The 13,978-nt window shown below is 34.9% G+C and overlaps 2 protein-coding genes across 2 annotated transcripts; both read right to left on the bottom strand.

The window, feature by feature from the left end:
• Nucleotides 1-546: 546 nt before the first annotated feature.
• On the bottom strand, nucleotides 547-1,347 carry LOC129241324 (probable serine/threonine-protein kinase irlF). The gene is made up of 3 exons (XM_054877582.1): nucleotides 1,330-1,347; nucleotides 864-1,135; nucleotides 547-721 (listed from the first exon to the last, which is right to left on the bottom strand). The coding sequence occupies exons 1-3, from the start codon at nucleotides 1,345-1,347 to the stop codon at nucleotides 547-549; spliced, it is 465 nt and encodes a 154-aa protein (XP_054733557.1).
• A 5,110-nt stretch (nucleotides 1,348-6,457) lies between these two features.
• On the bottom strand, nucleotides 6,458-13,685 carry LOC129242707 (endocuticle structural protein SgAbd-6-like). The gene is made up of 3 exons (XM_054879504.1): nucleotides 13,563-13,685; nucleotides 7,289-7,380; nucleotides 6,458-6,833 (listed from the first exon to the last, which is right to left on the bottom strand). Exons 1-3 carry the CDS (start codon nucleotides 13,581-13,583, stop codon nucleotides 6,581-6,583), a joined length of 366 nt encoding a protein of 121 aa, XP_054735479.1. The 5' UTR covers nucleotides 13,584-13,685; the 3' UTR covers nucleotides 6,458-6,580.
• Between the last annotated feature and the right edge of the window lie 293 nt (nucleotides 13,686-13,978).

Here is a 13,978-nt window from a genome sequence, read left to right as displayed (position 1 = left end):
TGAAATGAATTGATCGAAGTAAGCACAAAAGCGGCTGAAATTCCCCAGACAAAAACCCATTACTTTCAAAAATATTCCTTTGATTTAAATACATACATATATACATCGGATTTTTATTTATAGTCAAACCTAACAGTAATTAATATATTTCTGAATTCACTACAAATTTAATAACAATAAAAGCACAATGATAATAATTTGCACGAAATGCTCCGTTAACAACAAAATATACCACTAAAATACTAAAACACAACAAAACACATACCTCTTCAATTCAGTTCATACATACATAACATAAATACAGACGTACAGCCTTACATATGAGCGCCTGTGTGAAATAAAATAAGTACTTTTATCATAACAAACAGAAATACCTTAAAACTTTTGTACAAAATGCACACAAAATAGGTCAGTATACCAAGGGGTCAGCGCGTTTATCAGCTTGGCTGCCTGTCATGATTTATGGACGCTTACACATACTCATATACACCCATTAGCTACTCCTCTGCTTTTCACTTTTCTGCCTTTCTATTCCCCACACAATGATCAGCCTGCCAACGATTGCAATGATTTCGGTGATAATTTACGATTCTTTGCATTGGCTCTGGCACGCATACGTAGAGCCGTACGTTCCTCCGTTGCACGTTTATCGGACATATAGGGGACAGTGTTTGGAATGTAGCCGACCTCAGTACGGCGTGTACCGTCGATCAGTTCGTAACTGCAATAACGTAACGAAAATTAATTTAAACAACATGTGTATGTGTACGTATGTATGTGTGGGTTAACCAAAATCCTTTCATTCTCTGAAGTGACAGCACAGATTATGTAATGGGTTATGGCTGATGGAAGCAATTACTTACGAGAAGCGGTAACCATCCCGCGTAGGCACATACTCAAAGTCACCCAGGTAGACTTTTGGCAAATTTATTGCCAACATCGGATGGCTGGTGTCTGTGTTGCGTCTGTTGTTGATGTTGTTATTATTATTGTTGTTGTTTATGTTGTTGTATCTGTCGAAGTTGCCATTATGATAATTGTAATTGCCATGGCGATTGTGGTGTTGTTGTTGTCCATACGGATAATACGCATCACTACAGATGAGCATGAATGTGGCCAGCGCCAAGAACTGCAACTAAAGGGAGAGTAAAAAAATATTTTATTATAAACATAATTTAGTCAAGTTAAATAATAAAAGTACTTGAAAAAATTTATTTAAAACATTTATATTCCCAAAATATAGTTTCACTGAGCCCTAAAATAATACCACAAAAGGCGTATCAAATTATTACAACCCATTCCTCGCTTTACTTCCTAGTTTGCACTTACAATTTTTGTTTCAATCATCATGCCAACAATTGCAACTGTTCCTCTGCGCTGCTACAAACAAAGTGATTGCAAACACAATCACAAATTTGTGTTGTAGCCAAAAATTCAAACAGCCGTAGCGCAATTCATGTCTTAGTGGTTAAATTTGTACGTTGTTTGTTGGCGCAGAAGATAATCAAAACAAAAAATGACCACCAGAAATGCAGACAATAACTCAGCGAATCCGCAGCCATAGAATATACAGCAATATTCACTGTTACCACAGTTGCTGCTGCTACTGAGTCAAAGAAGACCCTAGCAGAGTCTCGCGCATGAGCACTTTTAGCTTTATTTGTGATCAATGTGTTGTTGTTGTTGTATTATAAGCATTGTAACTTCTGCTGCTGTTTGTAACTTAATTGAACATTCAAGTTCGTTGCTTCAGTCTTTTGTTTTCCGGCTTAAATTCATCTTTCATAGGCAATCAATAAAAAAATATCAATGCAATCGACAGACGCCACTTAGTTTTATTGCTGTAGTTCAAGTGTTTATTTTTTCTTGGCATTAAATTTGTGCACTAAATATACGCATGTATGTGTGTTAATACCCCAATGCTTGTAAGTGTGAGCAATTTGTTTGAACATGTGTCGCAACAGTACAATTTGCTGAGTGCGTTGTTCCGTACCCATCTTGACCATCACTAAAGCCGCCATTAATTATAGAGCTGCCGAAACTCCAACACATTTGCTTAATTTTAATACAATACATATAGATAACTTAATGCGGTTCAAGAAAGTTCGTCACGTCCGGGGAATTTCTTTTCTACTTCTCCAAATACGTGCGTTGAGCGACTTAAAATGACTAATAATATTTTCATATGAGTTTCTTTCATTTATTCATTTAGTATTCAGCTCAATGTCATAAACGCTTGATTCTTTAATTATATAGGAATAGTGCAAATCTATTAGCATAGGAAGCAGCACCAAAATTTCGGAAATTTTTTATGATACGACTATTTTTTTAAGCAAAACACAAAAGGCTTAATAAAATAGTCAATGAAATGGTCAATACTAAGATCTAGCACGTTAAATATATCACATCCACACGCATCCATTTTACTAAGCGCGCCTGTCACATATCATTCTCGTAATATTTTCAAATAACTATATAATGTTCGCCCAAAGGAAGTTGTTGTAATAAGTAGGCAATTGAGGCGTAAATTCTCTCTCGACAAACAAAACTACATAGAGTGGGCTCTCATCATGCCCGTCCTAACGTATGAATGATGACAATCTCCGATAAGGCGTCCCTTGGAATATTTGAGATAAAGATTATGTGGAAGATTTTTGGAACTTTGCACGTTGCGGCTTCGAGTACCGTAGGCGATTGAACGATGAGCTGTATAATGCTTACGGCGACATACACATAGCTCAGCAAATAAAAATACAGCGGCTTCGTTGGCTAGGTCATGTCGTCCGAATTCATACGCACGATCCGGCTCTGAAAGTATTCGATGCGGTACCAGCTGGTGGTAGCAGAGGAAGAGGAAGGCCTCCTCTGCGTTGGAAAGATCAGGTGGGGAAGGACTTGGTTTCACTATATGTATCCAACTGGCGTCGGTTAGCACAAGAAACGACTGACGGGCTTTGTTGAACTCAGCCAAAATCGCGTAAGCGGTTGCCACGCCAATCAATACAAAGAATAAGAAAAAATATTTCTATAAAAAATAGACCCGCCAGGTGGCCCTGGATTCGAAATATTTGTAAAATCGTGTTTATGGTCCGGTGATACACCAATACTTGGTACACGTGCTGCTCACCACCTTATTTAGATCTAACATAAATACTAGTGATATCGCATAAAAACCACGCCCACTTTTCATATAACTACGTATGATGACTACATTTCCGTCCGTCTGTATGATGTTACAAGCTAAAAAAAGGTATTGAAACCTGTGAGTTTGCTTGATTCCAAAAATTAAAAACCAGTTTAATTTAAATTTTACAAAAATATACGCCGAAATATGTATAAAGCTCGGACCGAACGTGTTATGTTTTATATCTACATAGTTCTCGCCATTCCTTTCACATTCATTTTCCAGCGCACTTTAGCCTTTAATTTAATGCCGAGTATGAATTCGATGAAACGATTGCAATTGATTTTAGAATAAATGTGAACAATTTCTCAAAAAGCAAGAACATAAATAGCTCGTGAATAGACATACTGTTTTTAGTTTTTATCCGCGACTTTCTGTTCCAAGATGTTTTTGCGCTGACAGCATCTTTCTTGCAGTTACCTGTTGCATTTGCACGAATAAATCAGTTGAAAAGTTCAGCTTTTTCTAAAACCACTTGTTGCACCATGTTGAAGCAAATTCTACGAGCTCGGAATATATCCGTAAACCTACCTTTTCAAATCCAATATTGAGTTCGAGTGATATCGAAGGCGTCAGAGCATTCGGGGAACTTTATAACAAGCTTGCAAATAAACACCCTCAGCTTTAACACATCGGGGCATAGATGGGATTTCTTGAAATATTTTGATCACACGATAATACTTCTTCTTATGTAATTAATATTATATATATTCTGAGTATGTAACACCTTCCATAGACCTTAAATACAATTTTTGGGAACACATCTACCCAGCGAACTCATATTTTCTAAAGTAATTTAATAATTTCAGAAATATGAACCGAAGCATACCCCCTATTTTTTTATTTTTTATTTTTCAATTCAGTATTAAAAAGTTTTCAAATAATTAAAATTTGGGAAAGTGTCCATTTCAATTCTCGAATACATTTCATACCTACTTAAATGTTTACTGGGATTGAGGATTGAGTTGATATCACTTACACGCACACATATATAAGTATATATTTTGAATTACATACATATACTTGTATATATAAATGGACTTCAGCAATACATTCAGTTGTCAGACTGAACTTAATTAAACTTTGATCTTTTCCAGTTAGTTAAGACAAAAACCTGTTATGAGCTTTTTAAGCTTACAGATGTTCATTGACTAGCTTTTTGTATTTATATCTTCAATTTTATTATATTTAAAGCTCTGTGGCTAAATGATAATTATGAATCAATCATTTATACGTCGAATATAAATATTATAAATTATAAAGCTAAGTTTGCATTTCTTCTTGAATTTGCTAAAATGTATGTTCATTCTTCCTCAAAATATGCAAACCATTTATGCGAGTATTTTTTTCTAATTATCATTGAGATACCACCAAAAAATGTTTTTAAAAACTCATCTTCAGTTTCTTCTGTTTTTGTTTGGAAAATGGCATTTTAATCAGTTTTGTGTTGAGTTCGGGCAAATGAATAGTGATACACGTTGGAGGTATTCTAGTGACCAATTCTTTGTTTCGCTTCGAACAAATTGTTTTTATTGGCGGACTAATACCGAATGCTCACTCTTTCGTCGGTGTTTATGATCTTATAGACATTGATTTTTTTACCAACCGATGACGAAAGTAAAATGTTGAACTTTTATGCATTTATATGGGGTCTAATGGCAACAGATATGTTTCTCTACTAATAACACTAGTCTACAAGGAAAAGTATCCAAAATAATTTAAACTAATATCTGCTTCTCTGTCCATGCAAAATTCGGATTGATAACTAAAATTAATTTATTAGTTTGAGTTTTTACGATAATCGTATCTTTCGTGTTTAATGGAACTAGGCCGACAAAATTTAATCAACATTCAGACCCAGAAACCAGACTATATATTTCCGAAGGTTTATGATGCGCTGAATCCAAATCTGGCCTCAGAACTGCTCTATCAGCTCTGGTTTTCGAGATATCCTAACCTAAAAGTGCAAAAAATACAAAAAAAACATAAAAATTTCAAAATGCGATATCTCTGCGAAAAAAAAATGATATTTGAGCAAACAAAACGCCATTTGAAAAAAGAAGGATTGTATTTAAAGATGCCATCCTTTAATTTTGGTGAAAGAAAACATCTGCAAGGCTACATAACCTCAAATATGGGCTTTTAGGTTAGGATATCTCGAAAACCAGAGCTGATAGAGCAATTCTGAGGCCAGATTTGGATTCAGCGCATCATAAACCTTCGGAAATATATAGTCTGGTTTCTGGGTCTGAATGTTGGTTAAATTTTGTCGGCCTGTGTAATCAATCAATACCTGCGGATATAGCAAGTTTAAACCTTACGCACCTGGTGAATTGCACCAACAGATTGAAGTGGTTTACTTCTTCTCCCCGTTTCGGATTTTGTTTTATTTTTCCAACCACTGTATGGCATCGCAGTGGACAAATTTGATTCTTTGTCCAAGAGGGCCCCGTTACAGCAGCCAGTTATTCTAACTTAACCTAACCTCCTAATATTTAATCAATAGTTTCTGTATGCTAGTGGAGGTACTGTCCAATATTGACTTAGTCTTACACACTGTCACATGACGATCTTTCATTATAAGTTTCTGCACCAATGTTTTTTAACAAATAACTATTTTGAATGACCTGTAAAAGTTTCGTCCATTAGCGAAAAACAATAAATTTTAAACCCATTTTTTAATCCTTAGCCCCTTTAGTTTAGAGTTACAAAAAAAACCTTATAACATTATATATATTTTTAGCCAATGGACAAAAGCGAGTTAAAATTCTTAAACTAACATAATTAAAGACTCATTTAAAACTCCAAACACCAATTACTTTTAGAGCTGAAGCGTTTATATGAATACGCTATGCGATATACGATCTAGCAAAAGTATTGTATCAAAGTTTGCTGAAGTTAGCCGTTAAATGAGCCGATTCTCAATATTTTCCACTTTTTAGTCAAATCCCGAATAGAAATTGGAAATGGAATTAATGAAATGTTAGACATAGAAATAAGAAGTTTGCTATTATACTTGGATCTCACGAAGCGGAGCAGATTCGAACAAAAAAACACAAAAAACAAGTCTCTAATTAGAATTATTTCAGTAGAAATACTCACCCACTTCAACAGGAACAACAACAACAACAAAAATTATTTATGATTTTGTATTTTCTAAACTTTTGAACGCTGCCTTCGAAAGTGGCGTAAGTATTAACCGAGTACATATATTTGTATACATGCATACATACAATACAACAATCTAAATATATTGCGTTATCACAACTTAAAACTACATACATAAATATACTAGCATACTGGTAGTGATTACAATAAATATAATAAAGTTAAGAATAATACGATCTAGTTTTGTTGATATTGGCATTTTATTAGATTTCATGCATAGATTTTCGCTCAAATTTTATCACTCCGTAATTTGCGCGCTGTTACATAGGGTTGAAATCCGTTTTTGTTTGCCTTATAAAGTACAGTGTATTCATAGCCATCGGCAGAAATGAAACTATAGCCGCCTCGATACTCCACAGGTGTCACAGTTGTTGCAGCAACCTTCTCATTCTTCTCATCATCATCATCATGAACTACTTCATTGTGTGTGTTATTGTATTTTATGTCCTCTGTACGCGATTGACCATTCTCTGTTTTGAAGCTGTTGAAGAGAGAGAAAATTATGAATATATTCGCAATTTGTTTTAGAAGAACTTTTTCTGTTAAATATTTTGCAGTTAATTTTAATATGAAAGGCAACGCAGGAATTTTTTTTGTTTATTGTTTACTGTTTTTTTTTGTTTACTGTATACTCATTTGTGTCAATAAGAGACTTGAACAGTTCGGTTAGCTGACGATTATGAATAAAAACTATAGTTATGTCGAACTAAAAGAACCAACCACCTGCTTTTTGCCAACGAAATGATATCATAGCCCAAATATAAAAAATTATTTATATGTCATTAATAGAAGAGCGAGAAAATAATTTACATAATAAGAAATTTGTATCCAGCTGTAGCTTATCATTAACAGAAAGAGCACAAAATGAATTGACTTCGTTCTTATTTTCCAATTTATTTATTGTATTTTATTTTATCTTTATTTTATCTGACTCACCCGAAGTGCAGCAACTGCTCGCCATTGTCAAGGTTTTCTATGACCATCGCGTGTATGGATTGCACCAATAAAATTAAAGCGCAGCTGTAAATCTGTATGAATAATATAAATAGTATTGAAAACAAATATTGAGTAGCTAAATTAACATTAACTATTTTTAGAGCTTACACGTAATTAACTAATACGTAAATATATGATATATTATACTACGTGTTAATTTAAATTTAAAGCCTTATGTAATTCTAATATTAGCTTTTGAGTACTTAAAACGCAGTATCGGTATAAGGTTGTTTTTATGTGCTTCGTAATCAAAAAATTTAAATATAATAATATGTATATAATAAATGCAGAAAGTGGCGATGGATAGGTCACATATTGAGAAAACCACCAGATACCATCACAAAAATGGCACTGGACTGGAACCCGCTCGGAGGCAGAGGTCGCGGTTGACCAAAAAACATTCGGAGAAGGTCGATGTTGCGCGATTTAAGAGATGCCGGGCTCACATGGGACGGTGCAAAAACAACAGCACAGAACCGTGTACGATGGAAGAGTCTTGTCGAGGCTCCCGAAAGGAGTGAACAAGGAAAAAAATATATATATACATATACATATACATCTGTAAAGCTGCTCATGACATCAACGTCAAAATTGTTCTAATGACAGTTCAATATATTGTTTATAAGCCATCAAAAGCATTTGCGTCTCAATTTTGTTTAATTTTTTTTTCTGTGATGGAATTCAAACGTAATAGTGTGATTGCGTTATATTTGGCTAGAAAGTCACAACCAGCCATTGTTCCTGAGCTCAGTCACCCCAAAGTAAATAAAATGATTGTGTATCGCACTATAAAACGTTACAATGATACTGGTAGCATTGCAAAACACTATGGAGGTGGACCAAAAAAAACCGCAACAACGCCAGAAATGGTTCGGAAAGTGAAGGCTCGACTTGAACGAAATCCACGTCGAAGTGGAAGAAAAATGGCCAAAGAACTGAAAATATCGCAAGACAGCATTCGAGGCATATTGAAAAATGAGCTCAAGGTCAAGGCTTACAAGTTCCAAAAAGCACCCGATCTTTCACCTCAGCAAAAAAAAGTTCGGTGCGAAAGAGTAAAGGAGTTGTTGCGCTTGCACGAACGTGGCGAATTTCTTAACATTGTGTTTTCTGATGAAAAAAATTTCACAATTGAGCAGTTCATAAACACTCAAAACGATCGTGTTTACTTGACCGAACGCTCATACGAGAATTTGAGCCTACCTATGTATGGCCACTCGAAGCAATTTCCCATAGTAAGTACATAATGGCTTGGGCCGCAGTGACCGCTGATGGACGCTCTCCAATCGTTTTTATCGAGCCTGGTGTCAAAGTGAATGCGACTTATTATCGGGAAAATGTTTTAGAAGCTGCTTTAGAGCCGTGGACACGCAAACATTTCGGTCGTAGACCATGGACGTTCCAACAGGACTCGGCACCGTCTCATAAAGCTCGTGTGAACCAAGAATGGTTAAAAATCATGTTCCACACTTCATTTCGTCCACACAATGGCTTTCGAATTCGCCAGGTGCAAATCAGATAGAATATTCGATCGGGTCCATTTTGGAGAGCAAGATGAAGACTAAAAAATATGCCAGTATGGATGCGCTGAAAAAAGCGATTATATGAGAATGGGCCAAAATACCTCAAGATCACATTCGTGCAGCATTCAACTGATTTTTTGACCGTTTGAAGGCTATAGTCAAAGCAAAAGGTGGTCATATCGAGCTAAAGTGAATATACATATGTTAAAATTGTAATCATTTGTCTTTGAAATCAATAAAAACTAATATATAAGTTATGGTGTTTTGAAAGGTAACACTTCATATCGTTCACCCTGTACAATTGGCGCTTACACCCTTTTTTGGTGTTTAGCCAAGCTCGTCCTCCTATTTGTGGTGTGCATCTTGATGTTGTTGCACAAATGGAGGGGCCTACAGTTTTAAGCCGACTCCGAATTGCAGATATTTTTTATTAATAGTTTTTTCATGGCACACATACACTCGGATTCTAATGAACGAATTCCGAATGGTAGCCACGCACCAACCCATTCCCTACGGTGGCAAAAAAAAAATTATTAAACTTATTAATAAATTTATAAAGTTACCATTAGTTTTTAAAACCGTCACATATCACCTATTAAAGGGACTTAAAATGTGATTGTTGGTTGAAACTAGAGTAACCAACATTATCTTCGAGCAAACAGGATAAATGATATTTAAGATAATATTAAAATATATCAAGATGTGCCTCGTCTCAGCCGAAAGCCTCTATAGGTAGCGATATGATAATTTTTACTTTACATACATAAAGTATTTCAAAAGACGCGCCTAGATGTTGTTTTAATAAAGATGTAAAAATTTAGATTCTTTCAGGTTTCATTATTTCAAAATACTGCTATTAAACATTCATCATCATCATCATCGTTATCATCATTTCTCGTTGTAGTCCGGGATTAGTTTTAACCTTCTCTACGCTCTTAACCATTATATGTGAAAAATGGCATCATTTAAATTGTTGCGAACGTCGAGATATAGATGTTAAGGATTGTTCAACAACACTTTGCGCTACAACAGAAAGACAAGACTGGTCTGTCAGTTATAGTCAGGATAGGAAAAGTCCTCGACAGCATAAGTTTCTTGAAATTTTTTACCTACCTTTGAATTGTCATCCGGATGATTATTTCCACAAAACAAACCATCACGAATTTCGCGACGTGTCTTACTTAAAGATAAACTATTTTCATAATAAGCTTCAATAATTTGAACGTGTTATCCTATCGTGTAAAATTGTACATCTGTCTGCTTGAAAAATGTCAAAGATGGCGCAAAAAAATGTACCATCTACGAATTATTCACTACTGCCATCTAGGCGTCACTTTTGAAAGACGTTTTATAATAATAACTTTTTAATGCCATTATGTATGACAGTAAAATTTGACTTCTAGATTTCCAAATTCGAAATTCTGTTTCCTTTTGTCTTATCCCTTTTTTGTTTTTTTTGGTTTCCTTTTCTTTTATCTTATATATTTTTAATTTTGTTAATTTTTTTCTGCTACATCAAAAAGAATGAAGACTAATGATCTGCCAATAGATTTACCTACACCAAGACATAACATTGTATAAGATAACTTCCATTTGATCAAAAATTATATACAGATCGAAATGGTATTTTGGAGTAATTTTGAAGTGAGAACTGAAGAAAGTGTCACAATAGCCAACTTTTGTAAAGTTATGTTTGGGAATGAATAGGAAGAAAAAATTGTTTTATGGACAAAAAGTTCTTAACAAATGATTCTATTCAATTCACCGAGAACCGAGTGGAGCTAGTCTTTCAATAGTGCGTCTGATGACATAATATTATTTTTTTATGGTATTGATAGAATTATTGAGTCGGACTAGGCAAATGAAATTATGGCTGCATGGTTGAACATTATTTTACCGCTGAGTACCGAGCAAACATTTGCTTAAAATTTCTGCTTGCCAACCGAGTAGATATGTTTATAAAGTATTTTCGACCATCAAATGCTTGGTGAGTGCATCAATTATTCAGCAAATATTTTTAAGCAGCGTTTTAAGTTACGTAGCTTATTACTTGTTAACAGAAACAATAAACTGAATAAACTGTCCCCTTCCTTAAAATTTCACATATGAGTTTTGTTGTTTAAAATTAATTTAAATAATAAAAGTGGGTCGACTATTTCATGTGATTGATGTAAATAGTGCAAATATTTTTCCTTTGCAATTTTTTTTATTCTGTAGTTGGAAAGGAAAACCCAAACATCGTAAGTAAAAATTTGCTTAATTTTTGGCTTTTATGCAAACTAAAATTTTTTTATTAAGTTTCTTTTCTATTAAGTTTTATTATACAATATTTTCTTCTTTATAAGCTAGAATCTGACTTTCCAAATCGAATATTTTGTTAACCCTACTCCCAAAGGATGCACTCACATTTTTTCTTCTTTTTTCGTACTGTTAATTTCCAATTTAATTCCTCATATAATATATGCATATATGTATGTAACTATGTACGTATTATTATCATGACGGGATTTTCCACTGCGACCTGAAAAATCATAGCTACTTCAATAATGACAGTTTTCCTATAGTCAACAAGCATTCGTTTTTCTGTTGTCCCGCAGGAAAATTTTGTAGCGACTCAGGATGACAGATTATTTTTAAGAAAAGTTTTTTCACCCATAAAAGCACTCGGAAGTTTGCCTTTGCCTGCCGGCCTTCATCACATAACAGTTGTTCATATCCTCAGTGGTAATCGAACGCGCAGGGTAAACACATACAAATCGACAAGGTACAATTGTTTCTTTTTAATTTTACTTTCATTCTTAAAAAAATACCGATATCTTTCCACGTTGCCCTATACAATCTCTTAATCCAAATGTAGTATTGGCTCCTATATTGCCTGCGTTGTTATCTAAAGGATATCCGCTAGTAAAAATGAGATAGATAACATTCGGCAAAAATTTCGCCTTGGAAACCAAACCCTCTCTTCCTGGTTTACAAGTGAGAATACTAATTATCGTTTCTAGAACCAAGCATCACTTCCTCGATTGTTCGAGATTTCTGAACGAACATTTCTTGAGATCCACTGGAAGTGTTGTGTCCACAGCGATCTCCTTCAAAACTGCAAAGTAATGCTGGCGCAAAATAACAAGAAAAGTGTAAATTCGATGAAAAACAGTCTCAGACGCTCAAACAACGTGATCCTTTCTCCATCTTACTACGAAGCATAATACCAAATCAATGTCTGATGTATGCTTTGTTGGAGTTACGTAGATGAGTGGAGGTTTGGCCCAACCTCACAACTACCTGCCCATCACCATCTGCGGTTCCCCTACAGGGGCCAGGGCCAATAACCAGTTCAGCAGGATTCACGAATTGGATCAGCGATTATGTATGCACTTTACATAAAGAGCGATGGTCCGGTCTAGAACGCTACAGAACTGCAAAGTATTTTGGGCCAACTCCAAACAGAAAACTGTCAAACTTTCTACTAAAACTTGAAAGAAAAGACGTTCGGTTGATGGTCGCTATTATTACAAGACACAACCCATGGGGTCAGCATCTGCCCACCATTGGAATCATTGAGGACACGATGTGCCTGTCTTGCTTGGAGGAGGCGGATAGCACTGAGCACTTTCTCTGTGGATGTCCTGCCTTTGCTAGTGCAAGGTACGAATTTTAAGTTCCGATGTCGTGAGAATGAGTAATATTCGTTCTCTAAAACTAGAGGATATTTACGGATTTGCCAAAGAATCTGGAAAATTCGCATGGGACTAACTACCTTTATCTCTGTCTCTATTCTTTCCTTTCTTTCTCCAATACTTTTCACCTTTCTTCCTTGACTGTCTACCCTCTTTCCAGAACTCTAAATACAATGGGCTTTTTAGCCTGAATGTTTTAGGAGCCACCAAATATCTTGACCTTTTCAAATTTCACCTGCCCATCATAAAGTTCGCTTAATTGTTGACGAGAAGAGTGTAGTGTCTGGTGACAACCCATTAAATGAGCTACTGTGCCATATACATATATTATGTGTGCATATATCATTGGCGCAGCCTTTTTTGTGTTTGGCCGAACTCCTCCTCTTATTTATGGTGTTGCTCTTTATTTTGCTCCAAAAATAAAGGTACCCACAGTCGACTCCGAATGGCAGATTATTTTTTTATGAGAAGATATTAGAAAAAAACTTTTTATATCATTTACTATCCTATTAATCTCAAAAGGCAGCCTTTTAAAGGCTACTCCATCAGGAACAAGTAAACTATACTATTCTGCCACATATTTCACTAATGCCACAAATTTATGCCACTTATGGTTATAAAAGTTGAATAATACTGAAAGCAAACTCCTTCAATACGCAGAAGATAAGTAACTGGAACTTTCAGCTAGATAAAATTTATGTCTTTTGAAAAGCAGAGAAAACTCCATAGAATACTTTTTGGATTTTGCTCACGGCCATCAGGGTTGGGAATTTCGCACTACCACTAAATTGCACTGCCACTATTTTTAATGGTAGTTAAAATAAGGGTTTCATTATCACTAAATCTTCAGTTTTTCAATGTTTTAACCATTCGCTTATTGCAGTAATTATTTAGTGCACTATGTCCAATCCTGACGGCAATAACAAAAGTCTTATTTAAAAAAGGTAAAATTTCCAAAAATCACTTAATCACCTATATTCACACAATTACAAAATATTTTCATGTACTACTTACGATTTGCGTCTTCATTTTCATATAAAAAATCAATCACTACTAAGAATATACAATACAAAGTTCTAAACCAGCTTGATTATTGTTCTTATGACGTCGCGACTGTAAGTCCGTTAGAATGTTGTGTTCGCCTTCAATTTTGAAATTCAACTAAACTGTTCCGTTTCGTTAAACGAAAGGTATCAGCAAGGTATATTTGTATTCTCAATCGCTTTTTCTTTATATCGAATTACCGCTTAAATATTTTTACCATGTTTCGTATGGGATGCTTTGTACATTTTGTCTAAAGTATTTCTTGTTTCTTTTGTTTTGATTCTGCTTTGAGCTTATGCTAATGAGCAAAAGCATTAGCGATCCATAAGTCACCAGTGGAAAGATCTTTTAGACCGGCATATCACAATATTAATAGATTACGTCAT

The sequence above is a fragment of the Anastrepha obliqua genome, chromosome 3 (genome assembly GCF_027943255.1).
Source record: "Anastrepha obliqua isolate idAnaObli1 chromosome 3, idAnaObli1_1.0, whole genome shotgun sequence".
NCBI lineage: Eukaryota > Metazoa > Arthropoda > Insecta > Diptera > Tephritidae > Anastrepha > Anastrepha obliqua.
The sequence above is the reverse complement of the archived record's forward strand: the minus strand, read 5'-3'. Positions and strand labels throughout refer to the sequence as shown.